The 24,208-nt window shown below is 33.7% G+C and overlaps 1 protein-coding gene across 1 annotated transcript; it reads left to right on the top strand.

The window, feature by feature from the left end:
- The first annotated feature begins 11,283 nt into the window (after nt 1-11,283).
- On the top strand, nt 11,284-13,767 carry LOC130469809 (protein FAR1-RELATED SEQUENCE 5-like). Its single transcript, XM_056839300.1, has 5 exons — nt 11,284-11,841; nt 12,247-12,847; nt 12,932-13,013; nt 13,095-13,193; nt 13,281-13,767. The coding sequence occupies exons 1-5, from the start codon at nt 11,284-11,286 to the stop codon at nt 13,669-13,671; spliced, it is 1,731 nt and encodes a 576-aa protein (XP_056695278.1). The 3' UTR covers nt 13,672-13,767.
- The last annotated feature ends 10,441 nt before the right edge of the window (nt 13,768-24,208 follow it).

Consider the following 24,208-nt stretch of genomic DNA (forward strand, 5'->3'; position numbering starts at 1 on the left):
ACTCGCGTAGTTGCCGACGTAAAATGATTCTGGCCCTTTGTATTCTGGAATAAAAAATTTGTCCATCCGAATGAACCCGGTCAACAATAATAATAGCGTAGATTCAAGTTAATCAATTTCTTCAAATAATCCTTTTACATAGTGACATTAATTATTTACGTATAAATTATAATATATTAAAAATCAGTTCTCTTAGATATAGTAATCATATTTTGAATCAAAGTGGCCCTGTTTTTTAAAGTAAAATTTGACTTACAATTTTATTATTCAAATACAACTCGTAATAATGGCACAAAATTAATATTTTTTTAATACTAACCCTAATAATGTTGGTCTTGCAATGATTGATCCGACGTGGACTCCTTTATATAGCTAAATAGCATTTTGACCCGTGCCTTGCACGACAGCATTTTGTAAAGTTTTATAAGAACTTACATAGTTATATTGCTCGACATACAATAACTTAGATGTTATGATAAATTATTTATATGCATTGATAATTTTTTTATTAATGTAAGTTATAATTATATAAATAAATAGAACCACATTATGTATGTGTTAAGGTTATTACTAAGTTAATCTAACAACATTTAGTGAGAATAATCGATCAAAGGTGATGATAATTGTAGGACTAGTTTTTGATTCCCATTCCTACGGGGGCGGTTTTTTAGAAACCTTTGTATTTTTGTACTTTGTAGGATTCGCCACCAAACAATGTTTAAGGTCTTGTTTGGGAAGACCGAAAATGACTCTATTAGGATAAGTCTTGAATCTTCGAAACGGATGGGTGAGATCCGGGCAAGGGAACGAGATGCTTATTCCGCGAGCTTTAGAAATAATTCAAGTGCGTGACACAACATTTTCGAAAATACCCTAGTTTAGACTATGTGGGTTTGAATTTAGGACAAATAGAATTTCTGCTTTGTATGGTGGTCACTTTGCTTTAAAGTTAATTTAGAGGAACCTAAGATCGGTTTGTCCAAGAAATTATCTTTGTTAAGCGTGGTGTAACCTTGTATTTTGTTGAATTTAGCATGTGAGGTGATGAAAGCGATAAACAAGTAAAGCAACATCACAATTGAAAATAAATGCGGAATTAGTAAAGTACAAGACCCCCTAAAAATGGACTAGGGAGTAGGTCCACATTTCCTAGAAGGACTAGGCAAGTAAAGTTGCGGAATTGAAAGTGCGGAATTGAAATGCGGAATTGAAATTGCGTAATTGAAAGGTGCGGAATTGAAATTGCAATATTGAAAGGTGCGGAATTGAAAGGTGCATAAGTGAAATTGCGGAATTGAAATTGCAATATTGAAATAGAATTTAAGCACATGAGGTCCGAACGCCAAACGACTACTTAATAATAAGTGCGTCCGACACAGAGTCAAAGCTAAAAAATCTCAACTTAGGATGGATTGTTCACCCAAAGTATCCTAGATTTTGCATATAGAACTTGAACTTGAAAAGTTTGAAACTTGAAATGTTGAACTTGAAATATTGAACTTGAACGTGAAATATTGAACGTGAAACTTGAAATATTGAACTTGAAACTTGAAATATTGAACTTAAGAGACTTGAATCTCAAAGATCGAGCCTTTTAATATTGAAAAGGTTAGATCTTTGATGAACTCTTACTTTGAAATGTTCCTAGTTTAGGGAAGTGATCATGAACAACCCTAAACATCATTGGATCTTGAAACTTGAACTTGAAATTTGAAAAGTGGAGTCTTGAATCTCAAAGACTAAACCTTTAAACATTAGAAAGGTATCATATTTGATTACTCCCTATTTTGAAGGTGATTCTAGTTCAAGGAAGTGATTAAAAACAACCATGAACATCATTGAATCTTGAAAGTTTGTATTTTGCATCACATAAAGTTTTGATTTTGAAAGAAATGTATGATTGTTGTAAGTGACATTTTAAGTGTTAAAAATGCCAACTTACTAATCATTTTTGAAATAGGAAAATCAAAGAACATGATTGAATATGGTGGGATTCGAAATTACCTATTTAGGCTTAGGCAAGAATTCCTTTTAGAGCTCCCAATTGCTTAGAACTTGAAAATTGTATGTGTTTTTGAAGGATTTTTGGATTTTGATTTGAGGGGCAATTTTTGTATTACGATGTTATGTTTCGATTTTGCCTCCCTTAATGCTTGAAATTAAGGGGTATTTACAGGAGGATTGGCTGCTAAGCGCCAGCCATTGCCAGCGCAGCACGCAGCTGGCAGCGCCCAGCGCTGGTGACGTGGCGTGAATGCCGCCAAAATAAGGACGCGGGCTTCGTCCTTGCTTTGCCTTGTATTGGTGTACCTTCGTACGAATTGTACGAAGTTTGGCACGTAGTGTTTGCTTGGGGGTTAAGACTTGATTTTGCGTCGAAAAACAAGCCGTTTTGGGTTTTTGAATTTCGGTTTTACGGGAAGAGGCACGGCTTGCTCGGTTTTGTGGGTTGGTGCCCGAATTTGGATTGCTTAATGTCATTTCGACTGGAAAAGGCCTTGTAAAACCAATGGAATGGTCCATTGGGTGAGATTGTACTTGGATTTTGAAATTGATTTTTGGATATTGTATTTTGTACCGAGTTCCGGAATGGGAACGACCTCGGGATCGGATTTTGGCTCTTGGATTTTGGAATGTTCTTAGCAATTGGAATTTCCGCATGGAGTTTCCCCAACCGCCTAGTAAGGATAATGGTATCGTCATCATCCCAGAGGGGAGACACGATTTAGGTGTCTACAGAAGCCTCCACTTTGACTTAGCGTTCTATAAGGAAAGCGCTAGTCAAAGTACTCGACTTGGGACGGAGAACGGTCAAGATGTTCTGCAATCAAGACCATTCTTTGTACGTCGGTATCTGCACAAAACAGGCGTTAGAAAAAAGGATAGAGTCTACCTCCGTGCCGTTATGACGACTCCGATTTGTACTTGTACTGTTCTTCCGCCTTTGGTCTAGGACGGAGCTTGGCATCGAAAATTTTGAATCTTGAATTTTTGAATCTTGAATTTTGAATTTTGAATACCCGGAGTTGATCCGTTGGGGATGTGCTTCACTGGGGATAAGAGCTTTTTATTGGCTCTTAAGATTTTGAAATTTCAGCTGACTTTCTTTGAGCTTGGGTCCGTTGGGATTCTTGAAATGCTCATCTGTTTGTGCTTGGAGATACAGGTGTATACCCGTATTTTCGGAGGATAGCATGATTCGACGTTTGATGCTTGGTGCAGAAAACCGTAGCAGCAAAGGACGTGCAATCAGCACGGGAGACCGCGCGCTGAAGATTCCTGCGCATGCAGCAGGCAGCGCTGGGCGCTAAACTCGGCGTTCGACACAGGGCTGTGCTATAAAAGCACCCCTTGCCGTGCCATTTTGAGGAACGCTCACTTGAATTCTTTTGCTCTTCTCTCTCAAAGGTCGAATTGTCTCTCCCTTGGTCTTGTTCTTGCCTTGTCCATGTAAGTATTTCATGTTTTCTCTTATGAAATAATCTCTAGGATTGCATGTAGTTTGATCTTTCTTGTACTTTGGAATAATGCTTGTATGCTTAGGCTTCTTGAATTTTGTAGAGAATTGTTTGATAGCCACTTGAACTGGAACTGTTGGAACTTGTAGATTTGAATTTTGAAAATTTTCTTGAATTTTGTAGATAGTAGTCTCACTAGTGACCTTGCGGGGTGTCGGGAGAGAATAGGTTAGGATTCCCAGATGTTGTTTGTAGAACTTTTGAATGCTGGCTTCGGCATGGGTAGCCTAGGCGTTGGTGTAGAACTTGTGTACCTGCTTCGGCGTGGATAGCCTAGGCGTTGGTGTAGAACTTTGTATACCTGCTTCGGCATGGATAGCCTATGCGTTGGTTGTAGACTCTGTATGTTGAACTAGAGGTCCCTGGCTGAATTTGTACTGCCACTGGGGATTTTTGAATTTTTGACTTTGTATAGGCTAGTATAGGATAGCCTCTGAATCTTTGACTTTCACTACTACAAAACCCGCCCATTGGAGACGCTTTTTAGCCCATTTTACGACGATAATAAGCGTCGGAAATTTAGCTCTCGACGCTTCCTAGAAGCGTCGAGAAAATTGAAGTCGAGAATTTTCTCGACGCTTTCGGGCGTCGAGATTGAAGTCGCCTTTTGCCGTCCACATTTTTAGTCTGGCGTCGAGAAGATCGACGCTTTTATGCGTTTAGAATTTTGATATTGTTGTCGGCAACATTATTTTCCCGCTATGTCCACCTTTAAATATATATTTTTCTCGACGCCTAAAAGCGTCCAAAGATTTTGTTTGTCGACGCTTAAAAGCGTCTAAAAGTTTTTGCTGACGTGAATTTTAATCTAAATGAGCACGACTCCAAAAAGCGTCCATTTATTTGTATAAGCTTTTTCTTCCACGTATTCGTGTATCGCATATAAAGTATCATTCATCACAATTATAAATTTTTTAAAAATAAAGTGCAACACAAGATCAATGAAACCTGAATTGTGAATAATTGGTCTTCAATTAACAATAAAATTAACTTACAAAAACTTAAGTAGTTTAAAATCATAGTACGTACACGTATGTTACTAACCAGAATCCAAAAATACACGCATCTATATCACTAATCGAAATCCTAACCAACAGTCCAAAACAACATCATAAATCAAACCCAAGAAATTTAAACTAAAACCTAAACTAACTAGCTAGCTAGGATGTACTATATATACTAAATATAGATGATCGATGGTAGTAGCTCATATGAAGCTCATCTGTCTTGGCCTTCATGCTGCTTTTGCACCTTATCATGTTGGATGACCTTCAAAGAAAAATACAATTAAAATGTAATAAGTACATACTAAGTCGGAAACCAAAACCACGAAGGAAATTAAATACAACATGAGGAGAATTTCATATAAATTGTTTAATCACGCAAATTGTTTACATATCTTTGGACTTTAGCCTATTAGTTTTTCATGTAGGTTCATTCTTTTGTATTCATCATGGCTGAAGAAGGAATTCATTACCTTAGTTACTTAGAAGAACGGTTCTTCTAGTGCAACTCTTAGGAAGATCAATAGGTTAAACCTATGGCCTTTTTACTCTTAGGAAGATCAGTAGGTTACTCTGTTTCATTTGATTCTAAAGCCTGAATTTCTTTGTCTATAGAAGCAACCCAACGTGGACGATCTTTAGCTTTCTTATAGGATGATGGCTCAAAGACAAACCATCACATTTGAGATGAAAGAACAAAAATAGGATTTGAGTTTAAAAAAACATAAAATGAATGAAAAGAGGAAGAAAATGATTATCTTCTGGTATTTATCTAGGTCTTATGACAGGTATAGAGTGGACAAAATCATTATATTCGAAAGGTAGTTTAGGTACACATGTAGAATAACAGGTACAAACATAGGTGAGTTTGAGTTGGAAGATGAGGATGGGTGTGATGTGGACAGGAAACAATAGGAGAAGAGACATTCAAATAAACATCTCTATTAGATAATCTTAGTTATCTGTGATTGGAAATGTGATGGAATGGTAGTCTATATACATGGATTATGTCTGCATAAACATAAAAATAAAACTAATCAGTGTAAGTAAACCATAAACAAGTTTGAAATGTAAAACCAATGCACTTGAAGACATAAACAAGAATATACCAAGCAAGAAAGCCACACGTACAAGATGACTCTTACAGGGAAAAAAATCACCATCAAGTAAATGGCCGAAATACCAACAATCAGGCTAAGATACAAGAAATCCTAAAAGATATTTAGAACAAGATTCAGCTGCCTTTCTTCTTTAACTAAGCTTACTTAAAAAATTATTAATTTCTTGACATATTACGATAATTAATCTTTCACACTATCTTACATCTTTCAACTGTTTTTTGGCAGCTGTTGCATATATCTTACTTAACCTGTGTAGAAATTTTGAAGAAATTAGGGAAAGTGGGTCATGATGAAACTAATGTTGCAAGGGTCTGATAGTAGAGATCAAATCAGAGATAAAGATCAATAGTACGTATAGGATAATGGGGATCAGACCAACATTACAGCTTTGTGTAAACAGGCCTTTGCTTTATCCATTATGTTTCTTGGAAGAGTTTACAAATTCAATAACTTCATTCAATCTTCCCAACTGCAAGTGTTGATAGGTATCACAGTGAAGAGGCTACATCCATAATTTATATCTTCACAACCACAACTTAAATTAATCATTGCATAAAAACCCATAGAAAAAATTGCATACTTGACCAACTAGTAGTATGTCCCCCTTTGCCATAATGTTTAGGCTTTTAGTTACCCGGAGTTCTCTGGCTATTTACAATTGGAAGTAAGAGTTTTCAACATATTTAATTCTATAATATTGCAAAATAGAGTCCAGTCTTATAAGTCTGCTTCAGACTAATTAGGTACAAACAGGCCATAATTTCTGGTGGAGAAAAAATGAGTCTGACGCATGTTCAATACTGAAACCTAATGAGCATCCTTTAGTGATTTACTCTAGTATGGACTTGTGGAGTATGAATGAAGGAATCTATGCTAGAGAATATCAGGAAAACAGAAGAATCACCATCGGGTACAATGTAGTAAGAGGTTCTTATCAGTTTCTATTTTATAACGACAAACGGAAGGTAACAATGCAGCATATAGGGGATTGTCAACTCATGAGTAATAGGGGAATAACAAATAGTGGAAAATGAAAAAAATGTTAGGGGAAAGTAATATGCTTCTTTTCTCATTACCAATATAAAAGCACGTATTAAGGCAAAAACAATTCTCATTAGCCTTACTCCAAGCAGTGTAATGTTCAAATATGTATATATATATATATATATATATATATATATATATATATATATATATATATATATATATATATATATATATATGTTCAACTCCACTAAGTGAAATTACAGTGAATGAACAACTAATAAACAACACAAAGTAATTACAGCTTATTGTCCACAGAACCAGAATCATGATTTTTCCCTCTCCAAAAGAACTAAAGCTCACATTTTATTACCACCAACAAGTTATATCTCAAAATATAAACACTCTCCCATATAACCTGCATACATTAAGAGCTAACCTGCACACACAATCTTGTCACCTAGTATGGACCTTGTCTAGCTAGGTATTCTGTAATTGGGGAGTATTGTATTCAACTTCTTCAATAAAAAAAAAACGGAGGCAAGTATACATAAAATCCATATACTAGTTGTACCCCTCATGCATTCAAAACAATTTACATCCTCATATTGAAATATTAAATACGTCTAACGAAAGGAGATGTTGATCTTTATCTAAAAGTCCAAAGATAACGTACTTTTGGGTTGGAACTCAATTTACTTTTGGGTTTTCTGCCTGTCTTGGCTTGATTAAACAATATATCAAATTATCAATGCATCATATAGAGAGACTAGAGTCCATATACAACTTTTTTGGGAATTGTTATTTTGTAAAGTATACTTTTGCATAGAATGAAAAATAAATCAATTAGCAAGCAAACTGGGATTATTACAACCTCATATATAAATTGAAGAGATAAGATTTTCTTTAGAAAAAATACATGTAGGACTTGATCTAACTCTAGTGATAGACTGACATCTCGTAAAATGATCAATTAGCTAAAACCGAGATAAATTATTCGTAAAATGTTATTCTGTAAAAGTCATTCATCAAGAAGATAACGAATCCAAAACCTTAAACAATGAACAAGCATTAATAAACTAATCCCTATAAAACGATCAATCAACAATAAATCTAGATGCTTAACATTCATAGGATAACCAAGTCAGAATTGATCAAAATCAACATAATAATTCATACCTTTACAAAATTAATTCTTCAATCTACACGGTCATACATAAATGTATAACACTCAATGAGAATTTCAGAAAATTAACAGTTTAAAGATGGAGAGTAGGAAATAGTTTATTGCGTACCTCAGAAATTCGAGCACAAGGAAGCAAAATTTGGAAGAAAACTCAACTGAATATAAATTAGAAGAATCTCGGGGTTTCCTCCTCTTTAATGTGTGAAGGGTGATGAGATCGAAGATGAAAATTCAATGAAAAAGGAATTTTCCACCAACCTGGGTACAAAAAATGTTGGAAGAGATAAACCCTTGAATTACTCCTCGAAAGTGCACCTTGCGATTCAAGCTCACTAATAATCCCTTGCACAACCTGTAAAACAATTCACAATCACCAAAAAAGTAAAAGATGGACGAGGAACTCCCTCAAAAAATTCCAAACAATTGGGAAAGTATAAACAATAATCACCTTTCAGAAATCAAGAGACTGAGCATAATCGAAAATCGGTCAAACCATATCAGAATCCTAATCAAAATTAATTCATAAAAATCAGAAGAACAAAAAAAATCAGCCAAATCAAGAACTAAATAACTGAAAAAACATCAAAATTAAGAAGATTAATTTAGTGGAGAAAGAAACGCTTAGCAGATTGAGCAGGACCTCTGAGAGAAGAGAGGATGAAGTAGAGAAGTTGTTCGCCGAGTTTAGGATTGGAGTAGCATAACAGTCAGTAGATCGAGTGAGACGATTTTTCTAGGGTTTCTGCTAGGAGTTAGGAAGCAGTTTAATTTTTTAAGAGCGGGCCTGTTAGCTAAAGGTTCAATTCCGCTTGCATGGACCCGGTCCACCATTAAGGTTACCGCTTGCATGGACCCGGTCCACCATTAAGGTTACCATGGACCAGGGTAATTAGTTAATTTGCAGCGCTGAACCGTTTGAAATCACGTGTTCCAAAATAACAGAATGCGCGAAACCCTTAAATTGAAATCTCTCTCCTCCAGCAGCAGCTTCTCTCTCCTACAGCAGCTTCTCTCTCCTCCAACAGCTTCTCTCTCTTCGAGCTTCAACAATGGAGGACGATTTAATCGATTTGAATATCGATTTAAATCGCGCAATAGAAGAAAAATTGTATAATTATGACGGTAATATTCGAATCCTAATAACTAACTACGAAGAAAATTATAGTAACTTTCATACTCATTGAGTAATTATTATTATTTTAGAAAACTTAGAGAATCATAGAGAAGTATATGATGTTGAAGATGAAGATGAAGGCACATCTCAGCAAGTTATGGTTGCAAATCAATGTATTGAAGAAAGTATGATATAGTATCTTTTAATATATATATAGTAACTGTTATATTGATATAGTTAACATATTATAATTGCAGTAGTGTAACTAACATAGAAAGAGGAATTATATTTAACGCAGAGTAACTATAACATACAAAGAGAAACTATGTTTAATGTAGAGTAACTATCTCATATAGACAGGACTTATAGTAACTGTAGAGTAACTATAAACTATAGAGACTAACTATATAAAATGAAGAGTAACTATCACATATAAAGAAGAACTATATACTGTAGAGTAACTATCACATATAAACAAGAGTTATATTAAGTGTGAGTAACTATAATATATAAACAGTAACTATATAAAATAAAGAGTAACTATCACATATAATGATAACTATATTTAAAATAAAGTAACTATAATTTATGAATGGTAACTATATTAATTATAGAGTAACTTCACATAACGAAATAATATAAATAAGAAATAACTACATTTAATTTATAGTAACTATAACATATAAAGAATAACTATATTAACTGTAGAGTAACTATAACAATCAATAGATCCTAAGTAAGTATGTTAAATATAGAGTAACTATTACATGTAAAGAGTAACTATATGAACTGTAGAGTAACTATAACAATCAATAGATCTTAAGTAACAATGTTAATTATAGAGTAACTATAACATATAAAAAGTAACTATATAAAATGAAGAGTAACTATCACATATAAAGAAGAACTATATACTGTAGAGTAACTATCACATATAAAAAGGAGTTATATTAACTGTGAGTAACTATAATATATAAACATTAACTGTATAAAATGAAGAGTAACTATCCCATATAATGATAACTATATTTATAATAAAGTAACTATAATTTATGAAAGGTAACTATATTAATTATAGAGTAACTTCACATAACGAAATAATCTATATAAGCAATAAACTACATTTAACTTATAGTAACTATAACATATAAAGAATAACTATATTAACTGTAGAGTAACTATAACAATCAATAGATCCTAAGTAAGTATGTTAAATATAGAGTAACTATTACATGTAAAGAGTAACTATATGAACTGTAGAGTAACTATAACAATCAATAGATCTTAAGTAACAATGTTAAATATAGAGTAACTATAACATATAAAAAGTAACTATATAAAATGAAGAGTAAATATCACATATAAAGAAGAACTATATACTGTAGAGTAACTATCACATATAAAAAGGAGTTATATTAACTGTGAGTAACTATAATATATAAAGAGTAACTGTATAAAATGAAGAGTAACTGTCCCATATAATGATAACTATATTTATAATAAAGTAACTATAATTTATGAAAGGTAACTATATTAATTATAGAGTAACTTCACATAACGAAATAATCTATATAAGCAATAAACTACATTTAACTTATAGTAACTATAACATATAAAGAATAACTATATTAACTGTAGAGTAACTATAACAATCAATAGATCATAAGTAAATATATTAAATATAGAGTAACTATAACAAATAAAGAGTAACTATATGAACTGTAGAGTAACTATAACAATTAATAGATCTTAAGTAACTATGTTAATTATATAGTAACTATAACATATAAAGAGTAACTATATAAATATTAAGAGTAACTATATAAATATTAAGAGTAACTATCACATTTAATGATAACTATATTTGTATTTGTACAGGTTCAATAATACATTCAATTGATACAAACCACAACATCTTTGAAAATCCAAATAATGAGCAAGAAGAAAACATTGATAAAGAATTAGATGGCAGTTTAATTGGAGAAGCAAGGAAAGCAACCGATGAGATTTATGATCTATATTGCAAACATGCTGCTATTATTGGTTTTAGTGTACGAAAAGGGAAGAATAGATATAAAGAAGGAACCACAATTGTTAATGGAAAATACTTCTACTGCTCTGCTGTGGAATAAGAGACCCTCCTAAAAACAAAGAACTAAAAAATGAAGATGATCAATCAGATGCAAAAAAGAAAGAAAGGAGAAAGAGGGTTATGATAACAAGAACAAAATGTGAAGCTCAAATATTTGCAAAGAAGAATGAAAATGGAGATTTTGAAATAGAAAAGCATGTAGTGGTACATAATCACCCATTGACAAGAGAAATAAGTAATTATCTCCACCGATCGGAACGACAAATGACAGAACCTAAAAAAGAAGCTATTGAGGCAATGTCAGAATGTGGTCTAAGACCAATGGAGTCTTATAGGTATATGTCAACAGAAACTGGCGGAGACGACTGTGTAGGTCATACGATGATTGATCATCTAAACTACTGCTACAAGTTAAAAATGAAGCAAATTGATGGCAAGGATTCACAAACACTAGTGAACAAACTGTATGACATACAATCAATAGATCCCGAGTTCTTTTTCAGAGTAAGACTCAATGCTGAAGGAAAAGTTGAGTGCCTATTTTGGAGGGATTCTATGATGAGAGAAGATTACAAAATATATGGAGATGTTCTAGTTTTTGATACTACATTCAGAACCAATAAGTACAATCTCATATGTGCTCCATTTGTTGGTATCAATAACCATTGCAAAAACACAATGTTTGCTTGTGCTTTCATTGGGGATGAAACCACAGAATCTTTCGTTTGGGTGTTTGAAACTTTTCTGAAGGCTATGGGAGGAAAGCACCCTATATCAATTTTCACTGATCAAGATGCAGCTATTGCTGCTGGAATAGAACAGGTACCTCTTCATATATTATAGTTACTATTTTGACAATATAGTAACTCTTTATAAAATATAGTTACTATTTTAACAATATAGTAACTCTTTATAAAATATAGTTACTATTTTGACAATATAGTATCTCTTTATAAAATATAGTTACTATTTTGACAATATAGTAACTCTTAATTCAATATAGTTACTATTCTGAAATTATAGTAACACTTTATAAAGTATAGTTACTATTTTGACAATATAGTAAGTATTTATAAAATATAGTTACTATTTTGAAAATATAGAAACTCTTATTAAAATATAGTTAATATTTTGACAATATAGGAATTCTTTTATAAAGTATAGTAACTCTTTATAAAATATAGTTACTATTTTGTGGAACTATATATATTCATTATTGTTTTTCAGGTTTTTCCTTCTTCAAGACACAGGTTATGCTTGTGGCACTTGAGTAAAAATGCAAACAGTAGGTTTGGTTTATTGAAGTCTGATAAAAACTTCAAAAACGCATTCTACAAGTGTTTAAGTGGGTGTATAACACCAAATGATTTTGAAGAAACTTGGAAATCTATGATCAACACTTTTAAGCTGGAAAAATATGACTGGTTCAACAGATTGTATGGTCTTAAAGAAAAATGGTGTACAGCTTTAAGTAAAGATTTTTTTTCTGCCGGTATACTTTCTTCACAAAGAAGTGAAAGTACAAACCATGCTGTTGGTTTTAAAGCAAATAAAAGTACAACATTAACAGAGTTCTATAGTATTTTTCAAGCTACAATAAATCGATGGAGAAAAACCGAAGAAAAAGACGACTTTGACTGTACAAGGGGAATACCAACTTCAGAGCTAAGTATGAGTGCTATATTAAAACAGGCAGCAAATGTATACACGATAACACTTTTCCGTGATTTTGAAGAAGAGTTCAAGCTTTCTGTGGCAAGTAGTACAATGTTCAAGGGAAGTGTAGGAAGAACAGTGTTTTTTGAAGTGTGGATAGAAGGAATAACAGGTAAAAAAACTATAAATCTTTATTTAATATTTAGAGTAGATGTTCTTTTGAATAATATTACATTATATGTAAATAATCTAACAGGATCAAGCCAAGAAGTTCAATACAAAATGGAAGATTCAACCGTCACTTGCACATGCAAAAACTTTGAAGAATCTGGATGGTTGTGCTTCCATTGTTTAAGAATATTGCATTTACATTCAATCAATACAATTCCAGATCGTTACATAACAACAAGATAGACTAGATATGCAAAGAAACAGATATGGGAAAGGGTTGATACAATAAAAAGGGAGAAAGGTGAAATCAACAATTTTACTGGTTGGAGATTACATATGATCAGAAGGTAATTTTTTCAATATACATTAGTTCATTTTCATATAGTTACAATTACAGTTGATATTTTACTTAACACTTAAACTCTATACCACAGATACTATAACTTAATTTTGAAAGGGCATAAGATAGCAAAGGCCAGAAAATTTATCGAGGAGAAGTTTAAAATGGATAATAAAGCAGTTGATGAAATCATAAAAAAGGAAGAAGAAAGGAAGGCAAAAGAAGAAGCTGCAAAGATAGCAGAACAAGAAAAGGCAAAAGCTGAAGCACAACGAGAAACACAAGACGGGGAATCAACTAATTCTGAAATAACAATTGTGCTTGATCCTGATCGTGCTAATACTAAAGGAAAGAGTAAGAAGAGAATAAAGGGTCAATATGACAATTACAAGCAGCCATCAAAGAAAGGAAAAAAGAAACACAAAGAATTTGGATCCAAGACACCCAATATTCAATTATTTACACCTAAAGAACAACTATTTTAGTGATGTTCTTGTTTTATTATCATATACAGTTACTTCAACATTTTTAAACAAATTTATTGAGTGTTTATACTATAGTTCTCCTTTACAATACATAGTTACTATACATTCAGTATAGTAACTCTTTATAAACACACAATTTTTATTTATAGTAACTCGTTATAAAATAGTTACTATTTTGACAATATAATATCTCTTAATACAATATAGTTACTATTCTGAAAATATAGTAACTCTTTATAAAATATAGTTACTATTTTGACAATATAGTAACTCTTAATAAAATATAGTTACTATTCTGATAATATAGTAACTCTTTATAAAATATACTTACTTTTTTTACAATATAGTAACTTTTTATAAAATATAGTTACTATTTAAAAAATATAGTAACTTTTAGAACAATATAGTTACTATTCTAAAAAAATATAGTAACGTTTTTTATGCAATCAAAATGACTTATAGTAACTATATGTTACTCAAAAATAAAATACCATAAAAAAGAGAGTAATTGTATCTTATTAAAGATAACTATATCTGTAAGATAGTAACTATTTGAATTTATACACAAAATTATTCACTTTTTATATATACCAACTCTTCACATTTAGTGGTCACCCTTCTTTACATATAGTAACTCTATATAAAATATAGTTACTATTTTGATAATATAGTAACTTTCGTTATGCAATCATATGACTTACAAATTTATAAGAGTAACTATATTTGAAGAAAGGTAACTATTTCATTCAAATAGAAACTATATTTAAAATAAGTAAATTGAACAATCTGACACAAATACTGCAAAAGTTATAATTACTCTCATATATCAAACAATTAAAAATCATTGAGAGTAACTATATCAAACTTAGAATTAATTGTACATTCTAAGTAGTAATTCGACTACATACAAACACAAAAAATTAAATTGTTTTTTCAGCAATAATTATTAACCACGTGAAGCACCTCGTCCACGTGCCTTCCCGCGTATGCCTCCTCGGGTGCGTCTCCCGCCTTTGCCACGTCCTTTCCCTTCAACATTGACATCTGTCTCAGCTTCATCTTCTGTTTCAACATGTTTGGATTTCCTTGCTGAACTATTTCTTGCAACAATTTCAATTTTTGAAGCATCATTCATGTATTTCTGCGTCAACTCTTCCCTTTGTTTAATTAGGGCATCCAAAACATCTCGTTTCCTGTATTTCCTGAATGCAACCATTCGTTTCAGATATTCATCTCTGTAACAATTCAAATCTGACAACACAATGGTGCCACAAATACAAGCCCTGAGAAACTTCCTGAAATCTTCCTGCAAATATTTGAACAGTAACTATTAGAATAAAAACAGTAACTATGATAACAAAACAATAACTATAAAGAATGAAAAGAAAAATATGAATAACATTAATTATTTTTAACACAAAAACTTACATCTGCCAAGGGATCAAGGTCAAAAATCCCAACACCATCTTGTACCGTTTCAACACCATGAAAAACCATCATAAACATCATCAAATAGACACAACAGTCTTTGTCATAAGCACCTCGCTTCCAATTACCACCGACCGGGATAAATTTGAAGCTTTTAATATCTTCATGATGAATGTTATCCATATTTTTCAGTAGTTTTTCCAATGAAGAACACTGTACAAAACATATAGTAGGTATTATCAACATATAGTAACCTTTGAAATCATATAGTAACTATTACCAACATATAGTAAGAATTAAAATCATATAGTAACTATTAAAATCATATAGTAACTATTACCAGTTGGTTAAAAATCATATAGTAACTATTAAAATCATATAGTAACCATTAAAATCATATAGTAACTATTAAAATCATATAGTAACTATTAGAATCATATAGGAACCATTAAAATCATATAGTAACCATTACCAACATATAGTAACCTTTGGAATCATATAGTAACTATTTTATAACGATAGTAACTATTTTAAAAACATAGTTACTGTTTTAAACAAATAGTAACCTTGTCAAAAATATAGTTCCTCTAAAAAAGAAAGACTAATATAAAGGTAACTATAACATTTATAGAGTAACTACAACAACAAAAAAGGTAACTATAAAAAAAACTTACCAAGACAGAATAAGCTTTCTTCCTTTGTTCCATCTCTTTTGGTTCCAGAAGCATATTATCAAAGAAATAGACACTTTTGTCTTTCATACTAATGACAAACAGGTAATAATGCTTCGGGTCTTCAATCAGAACAGGAGCATAAATCTATATAAAAAAGAAAAACAACAGATTACAACTACAAGAAAGGAGACAAAAAAAAAAGATAATATGGTTATATAAAGAAAATATAAATCATACCATATTACAATCTTTCAACGATTGAACTCCATTTACATCTTTCACACCATAATTAAGACAAACACACAATTCAGACAAGATTTTTTCATTGCCTGGTTTCTCAATCAAATCAGCAACATATTTCTGCAAATCAATATTAAAAGAAAAATTAAACAAAGGCCAAAAAAATTTAAAATAATTAACATTTTATATTATTAAAAATATAACTTACACAATATGTGCCACCTAAAAACAGCTTCTGAGGAGAACCAGCAGGATTCCTTTCATTTTCATTCAATAAAAAAGCCCAAGCTTCAATATGAATCAAAAGAATATCAAATGTGGAAGGAAGGGTCCACATGTCATCTCTTCCTACCGCAATAAAATGATTGTATTGTATAACTTTATCACTGAAAAACATAAAAAAGAAACAATAAATATGTCAGAAGAATTATAAAGGTTACTATAATAAATAAAAGGTAACAATAGAATATAAAAGGTAAATATAGTAAACAAAAGGATACTATAGTATACAAATAGTAACTATATTATATGAAAGGTTACTATAAAGTTAGGGCAACAACTTCACTTTTAAGAAAGGTAACTATATTATATGAAAGGTAACTATATTATATGAAGGGTTACTATAAATAATGAAAAGTAACTATATTATATGAAAGGTAACTACATTATATGAAAGGTAACTATAATATATGAAAGGTAACTATAATATATGAATGGTAACTATATTATTTGAAAGGTAACTATAAATTATTAAATGAGAAAACTTCTACTTACTCAGTCAAAATACCCTCTCCATCATTCAGAGCAGCAAAGTCCACAGCTTCTTGAACAAATGCTGGAAGATGCCTCATTAAATCTTCAAATGCTATCATAAACGGAGACATAAACATCACATTTTCCTCTATGCCATAGACACTGACATTCACTCTTGATACAACATGGTTGTTAATGATGCATTTTTGAAATGCAGCCCACACGCGCTCATATTCTTCTATTTCTTCATCATCATCCTCCGTAATTTCTTTATCTTTGCTTTTCAAAGAATCAAGAACTGCATTTATTTGAGTGTCAGGATCAACTTCTCGAATAATTGCTTCGGTAGATGTTGTTGCATCAACAACAGCAGCTGTAACAACTGCAGGCTCAGTTGGAACAACGGCAGAAGGTTGAGGGACAGCAGTAACAACTGGATTGTTACTTGAACCAAAAATGTCATCCCAACCATTTGGTAGATTCTTCACCAACTGATGAATCTCCACCAACTCATCAACCATCTTTTGATAAGTGGAATTTTCCAAAATATCATCGCCATGGTTCTGCGAAGGCATTGAAGCCTTTAATTTGAACAGCTCTTCAGCATGGATGGCTGAAACTACATCCAGATCTCTCTTCATCAACAACCACTGACCATGAAAATCCTAATAACAAAATACATAAATTTAAATATGGAACATAATATGAAAATTTAACTAAAAATACAAAAAATATTATAAGAAAATGTATCTATAGTATATAAAGATAACTGTATAAAAGTTAACTATAGTATATGAAAAGTAACTATAGAATATAAAAGATAACTATAGAAAATAAAAGATAACTATAGTAAATAAAAGGTAACTATAGTATATAAAAGATATCTATAGTATACACAAGATAACTATAGTACATAAAACATATAGTAACTATTTATACCATATAGTAACTGTTTAAAACATATAGTTACTATTTATTAAAACAAAGTAATGGTAACATAGTGTATGAAAGATAACTATAGAATATAAAAGATAACTATAGAATATAAAAGATAACTATATATACCTACATTTACTAAACCAAAGATAATGATAACAATAGTGTATAAAAGATAACTATACTATATATTGACAAATATATCAATAATAAAATAAACTTACATCAGTGGCTTTAGAGAAAATTTCTTCATCTGTAGGATGAGAATTAGGGATTTCAAACTGAAGAATCCTAGGACGCCGACTTGGAATTCGACGCCCAACATAGGTCTGTTCAGCTCTTCCCCCACTGCTGCCTGCTTCATTTTCTTTCGAAATAGATTTGATTTGGGCCAAATCTATTTGACCATCAACAAAAACAAACTTTTTGGAATTGGATACTTCTCCTTCTCCAATATACCAGAACCATATAATGCACTCATATTGGCATTTTCAGCATGAATCCGATCGGTTACCATCTTCGATGTCCAATGCTGAATAAGAGGTAATTGATCAGGAATACCACTGGAATTCCTAAACTTAATCCTCTGAAAATACACAAGTTGCAAAAACACAACACAGCCTCCAAATGTCTTTTGATCTTTGCCTTTCAATAAACAATTTTTAAATTTCACTGTTTCCTCACATAATACGTCAAGAACGTATTTACACCAATTGTATTTGGAAATCATTTTAGGATCTTCCAAAGCCTTAGCCAATCTCAAATCTACAGTCCTATTGGCTGTTGGAGTAAAAAATATAGAGAAAGCAACAAAAACAAATAATTGTTTAAACAGATCACCACCATCTGTCAACAATTTAATCTTGTCCTCAAGCAACCTTATAGGAATTTGAGCATTGACCTCTTCAAAACCGAACTCTTTTCTCCACTTGATCTTCAAATCAAAATCAGGATTAGTGGAATTGCGCCCACATTTAACCCCTTCAACCTCCAACTCAGAAAGGGGGAGCATAAACAAATCGTACACATCATAATCAGTGATTTCAAATTGCTTGGAATCACTGATTGTAAACAGAGAACTCACACCATCAAAGCACTTGATGCACCAGTACATCATCTGAGTATTTTTTCGACTTAATTGAAGGCCTAACAATCCTCCAAACCCTATCTCTTGAACAGCTGCCTTTTGATCAGGAGAGAAGTCTTTAATTAATTTACACAATGATCCTCCTGAACATTGTGTATCAAAATTAAACCTGAAAAAAATGAATAATGAAAGTAAGTCAGCTTTATATATCATATAGTAACTACTTAGAACACATAGTAACTGTTTAAAACATGTAGTAACTATTAGAAACATATAGTTACTATTTAGAAAATATAGTAACTGTTTAAAACATATAGTAACCTTTCAAATAATATAGTAACTATACTACACATAGTACACATAGAACCTAGTTATAACATATAGTAATTATTTAGAAGATATAGTAACTGTTTAAAACATAAAGTAACTATTTAGAACATATAGTAACCTTTGATATAGTCAATATTGTAAACATAGTACACATAGAACCTATTTAGAACATATAGTAACTGTTTAAAACATATAGTAACCTTTGGAGTCATATAGTAACTATTGTAAACATAATACACATAGAACCTATTTAGAACATATTTCAAAACATATAGTAACTATTTAAAACATATAGTAACCTTTGGAATCATATAGTAACTATTTAAAACATGTAGTAACCTTTGGAATCATATAGTAACTGTTTACAACATATAGTAACCTTTGGAATCATATAGTAACTGTTTACAACATATAGTAACTATTTTAAAAAATATAGTAACTATTTAGAACATAGTAACTATTTTGAACATATAGTAACTATTTAGAACAATTAACTAAATTAAACTAACACTTACACGATAGGCAGGCCATCAGCGCCAACTTCTTTCAAAACTTGTGAATGAAGTTGATGAGATTCAGGCTGTGGAACGTCAACTAGAGAAGAATTTTGTAAAACTAGTTGATTAGGTTGTTCTTCTTCAATTGCTTCTTTTTCAGATACAAGCGCAATTGCTTTTGATTTCGGACTGCCAGCCTTTTTGTTCTTCTTTATAGACACAGATTCCTTAGCAATTGAAACAAAACAATTATAAAACAAAATATTACTATATAGTAACCATTACAATCACATAGTAACCAATAAAATCATATAGTAACCTTTCAAATAATATAATAAATACATAAACATAGAGTATCCATTTAAATCAGATAGTAACTATTTATTCGACATAGTAACTGTTTAATTTTATAATAACATTTAAGAAAGATAGTAACTATTTATAACACATAGTTACTGTTTTAAAGTTATATTTACTTTCTAAAAACGATAGTAACTATTTATAACACATAGTTCCTATTTTAAAGTTTATTTACTTTCTAAAAACACAGTAACTATTTATAACACATATTTACTGTTTTAAAGTTATATTTACTTTCTAAAAAAGATAGTAACTAATTATAACACATAGTTACTATTTTAAAGTTAATTTACTTTCTAAAAAGACAGTAACTATTTTAAAAACATAGTTACTGTTTTAGAAATATAGTAACCTTTTAAAAATATAATTACCCTAAAAAACTACGAACAAACCAGTCACTAATAAAAACACTTAAAAACTTCGTAACATAAAATAAAAAGTAACTATATCTTTGAAACAGTAACTTCAAACAAAAACCACAAACATTTCAATAATTCAAAATCAAACAAAAAATAAGTTCGAATTACTAGAAATTTCTTCAGAAACAGCAAATAAAAGGTAACTATATCTTTGAAACAGTAACTGCATGAAACACTAAACCTAATTTCAGCAAAAACCACAAACATTTCAATAATTCAAAATCAAACAAAAAATAAGTTCGAATTAACAGGAATTTCTTCAGAAACAACAAATAAAAGGTAACTATATCTTTGAAACAGTAACTGCATGAAACACTAAACCTAATTTCAGCAAAAACCACAAACATTTCAATAATTCAAAATCAAACAAAAAATAAGTTCGAATTACCAGGAATTTCTTCAGAAACAGCATTTGGCCTTCTTCCTCGCCTTCGAGGAGCTTCAACAGCCATTTCAGCGACGGAATTGTCGAATTCAAGTTTCTTCGCTGCCGGTTTCTTCGCTGCCGGATTCTTCGGTGCCGCTTTCTTCACCATTTTTTAGAAAAAAGAAGATCGGAAGAGTAATTTGATGCAAATGGATGAAAATAATCACTAAAATTAAATTTGAAATGGAGAGAGAAATTCAGAGAGAAGTTCGAAAGCAGTTTAGAGAGAGAAGTTGAGTGAGAAGTTCAAAAGCCGGGAAAAAGGAAATTAAAAAAAAACATATATATAATTAGGAAAGCACGTGACAGTTACACGCAACTTCTCGCACGCAACAACGCAAAGACTATAATACCCTGGTCCATAGCATGGACCAGGTTTACTATAGTGTAAATACTAAAGGTTATAACATCGCGCAAATCAATATACAAGAAAACACACGTGCAAGGCACGCGCATTCTCGACGCGGAAAGGAGCCGAAGAAATGCTCGACGCCCAAAAGCGACTAGAAAGCGCGGAAATTTAATTTTCCCCCAACGCTAAAGCCCAAGCGTCGAGCTCCTTGCGTCCAAAAATCACGCCTTTTGTAGTAGTGTTTTGTGCAGGCTAGTATAGGATAGCCCCCAGTTTAGAATCTTGACATTTCGTACTCTACTTGATTTAGTATGCCTCGTCATACTCGGAGGAAGCTCGCCGAATGTTCGGTGGTTCGAGCTGTTGAGGAGGATGCTTCGGACGATGAAGCGGCTGCGACCAACATGCCGGAGGGGGGTATGGTTCCTCGGAGAGCACCCACTTTCGTCGGCACTGGATGGAGTCCCTCCGATCTAGTGTTTCAACCGAAGTTTCACTTGTCTCAGCGGCCTCGCGCTGGTTTGGTTAGTCTTGTACTGTGTTTTATTATTGAACTTGTATAGGTTTTGAACTGACCGATTTATCCATAGGCTGATGGAGATCCGTTGCGCACCTATTTTCCTTGGCGGACCTTCACAAGGTTTTCCCTGCTATACAGGATGACGCGGAGGCTATGGAGATATGGCAGCAGACGGGCCTAGTCGACTTCTGGCGTGCCATGGGAGATACTCCGAGGAAGACGGGCATCAAACCCCGGTTACAGGCTTTGCTGGAGCGGTGGTGGGATACCACCAACACCTTTCATATGGCATGGGGAGGAGATTACCATCACCCCTTTTGAGTTTGCGATGATCACGGGTCTTCCTTTTTCTAAGCTGATCGTGACTTTTGACTCGGAGCTGACGTGGCGCTCGGCCGTTGCCAGGGACTTGCTCGGCCCTGTTGTTGACTTGGCGGACGATGACACCCATGCTTCCGTGACTGTGATCATGGCGGCGATCCGTAGCGTGGGTGTGTCTGCAGAGCAGAGGGTTAGGCTCTTCCTCTTGGCTTTGATGAGTAGCGTGATGGCCCTGAGCAGGAACAGTCGGGTGCACATTAGCTTCCTGACAGCTTTGCAGGATTTGAGGGTCGTTTCGAGCCACAACTGGGGTGGTCTGGCATATAACCACCTCTTGTATAAGATGAAGTGGGCCTCCCGGACTCCGCCGGAGAGTGAACCGAGCATTGCTGCTTTGTGGAGTGTGCTGGAGGTATTTAAGACTCCTTGTACTTTGTGTCTTGTACTTGTATGTTTGTATCTTGAACTTGACTGATGTTTTCTTGTTTTTGAAAGATTTGGATGAACGAGCACTTCCCGACTTTTGCGCCGGCTCGCACTAGGGATGCGGCTTACCCGTATGTTTCCTCTTGGATAGGAGCGGTGCGCAGGAGGGTGCCTCTGGCGGCCTCCCGTAGAGCTTGGAGAGTTGTACCTGGTGATGAGGTAAACCTTTTGTACTGTTTTGTCTTTTTGTATTTGCACTTGTATAGTTGCCTGAGTTGTCTTCTTTGTAGGTGATTTGGCGTCCTTTTGCTGACGCGCATGTGCCTGCCTCAGCTACTCGTGCCCACTTCTTGTCCGGGCGGCGGGTCTTGCTCCCGGGGGTGTATCGCCACATGTGGTATCTGGGGGAGCGAGTGTCCCTTCAGCACAGTACGGGGGATAGGCTTGTCCCCAAGGACCCACCGGAGTCCATGTTCGCGCCGGATGAAGAGCTTGCCCGGCTCTATTTGAATGCTAGGGGCGATGTTGTTTGCCGCTCGTGGAGGAATTTTGTAGACAGAAAGGGCCGCTATGACGACTTCTTGAGGAGGTTGGATCCACCAGTACGCTTTGTACTGTCGGTGAGCTCTTGAACTTTGTATCTTGTATTCTTGTATCATTGTATGAATGCTTGTAGGAGGAGGAGGTCGACCCCGAGGACATTCTCTATGTTGATAGGGTTGTCCGCTATAAGAACTCGGATGAGGAGCATGTGGAGGTGACCGTCCTTGTAGCTTCTCCTACGCACCGAAGGTCGTATGATGCTGTACCGGAACATTATGCAGCTGTAAGTACTGTTGCATTTTCTTGAAATTGATTGTAATTTTGTGTCTGGAAATTGATCTTGAATTTTGTACGCAGGCGCCTCGGGTGAGAGTGCGTCGTTGGATGCTCATAATTGATTCTTTGAAGAGACATTGTGCCAAGCTGACCCAGAAGCTTTCTGGCCGGAACAGAGAGGTGCTTTTCATTGACTTTGAGGCTTTGTATTTTAGAAACTTTGAACTTGGATGTCTGATTCTTGAACTTGTATTTTGTACAGGAGCGCCGTCGAGGCCGCATAGGTTCCGTTGATAGGGAGCCCCAGGTTGAGACTTCTTCGAGGCAGGAAGGACCGAGCTTGGATCTGGGACAGGGGTCCGGTGCTGGTACTTATTAGAGGCATTCTGATGCTGATTGGGGAGCTGCCCCTTTTGCATATGCTGATCCTACCAGGCATTCTTTTGGGGGTGCGAGCAGTTCGAGGCCTTTTGTTCCTCCTCCCAGTTACTATTTCGGAGGGAGCGGCCCTCAGCCTTGGGGCGCGGACCCTTGGGCTTGCTGGCAGGAGATGGAGAGGATGCGTCAGGCCCAAATGTTTGGGGGGCAGTGCCAGTTCATGGCGATGCCGCAGCCTTATCAGTACCCTTCCCCTCAGCAGGGAACCTATCACTCTCCCAGTACTCTTCATATTTCGGAGCAGGATCCTGGTGTTAGGTTATGATACATATGAATAAATATAAATCATGCGTAAAAACCTTAATGCCAGGAAACATATTATTTACACATAATCATATAGCATAATTTAGATGTATAAACTTTGTAGCGTGCCCTCCCTAGCTGCGCCCGAACCGAACAAGAACAAGTCTTTAGGACTCCAAGTGTCGTCCCTCCGTAGATAGTCCACTGCATGTCCGGATCCGCCTTAAGATTGACCAACTAGAATCGCCCTTAAGGTACTATATATTT

This window comes from Spinacia oleracea, chromosome 3 (genome assembly GCF_020520425.1).
Source record: "Spinacia oleracea cultivar Varoflay chromosome 3, BTI_SOV_V1, whole genome shotgun sequence".
Taxonomy (NCBI): Eukaryota; Viridiplantae; Streptophyta; class Magnoliopsida; order Caryophyllales; family Amaranthaceae; genus Spinacia; species Spinacia oleracea.

Coding starts and splice junctions, on each gene's coding strand:
- LOC130469809 (XM_056839300.1), top strand. CDS start 11,284: ATGACAGAACCTAAAAAAGAAGCTATTGAGGCAATGTCAGAATGTGGT. Junction 12,848..12,931: donor GTGGATAGAAGGAATAACAG/GTAAAAAAACTA, acceptor ATAATCTAACAG/GATCAAGCCAAGAAGTTCAA. Junction 13,014..13,094: donor TTTGAAGAATCTGGATGGTT/GTGCTTCCATTG, acceptor AAGATAGACTAG/ATATGCAAAGAAACAGATAT.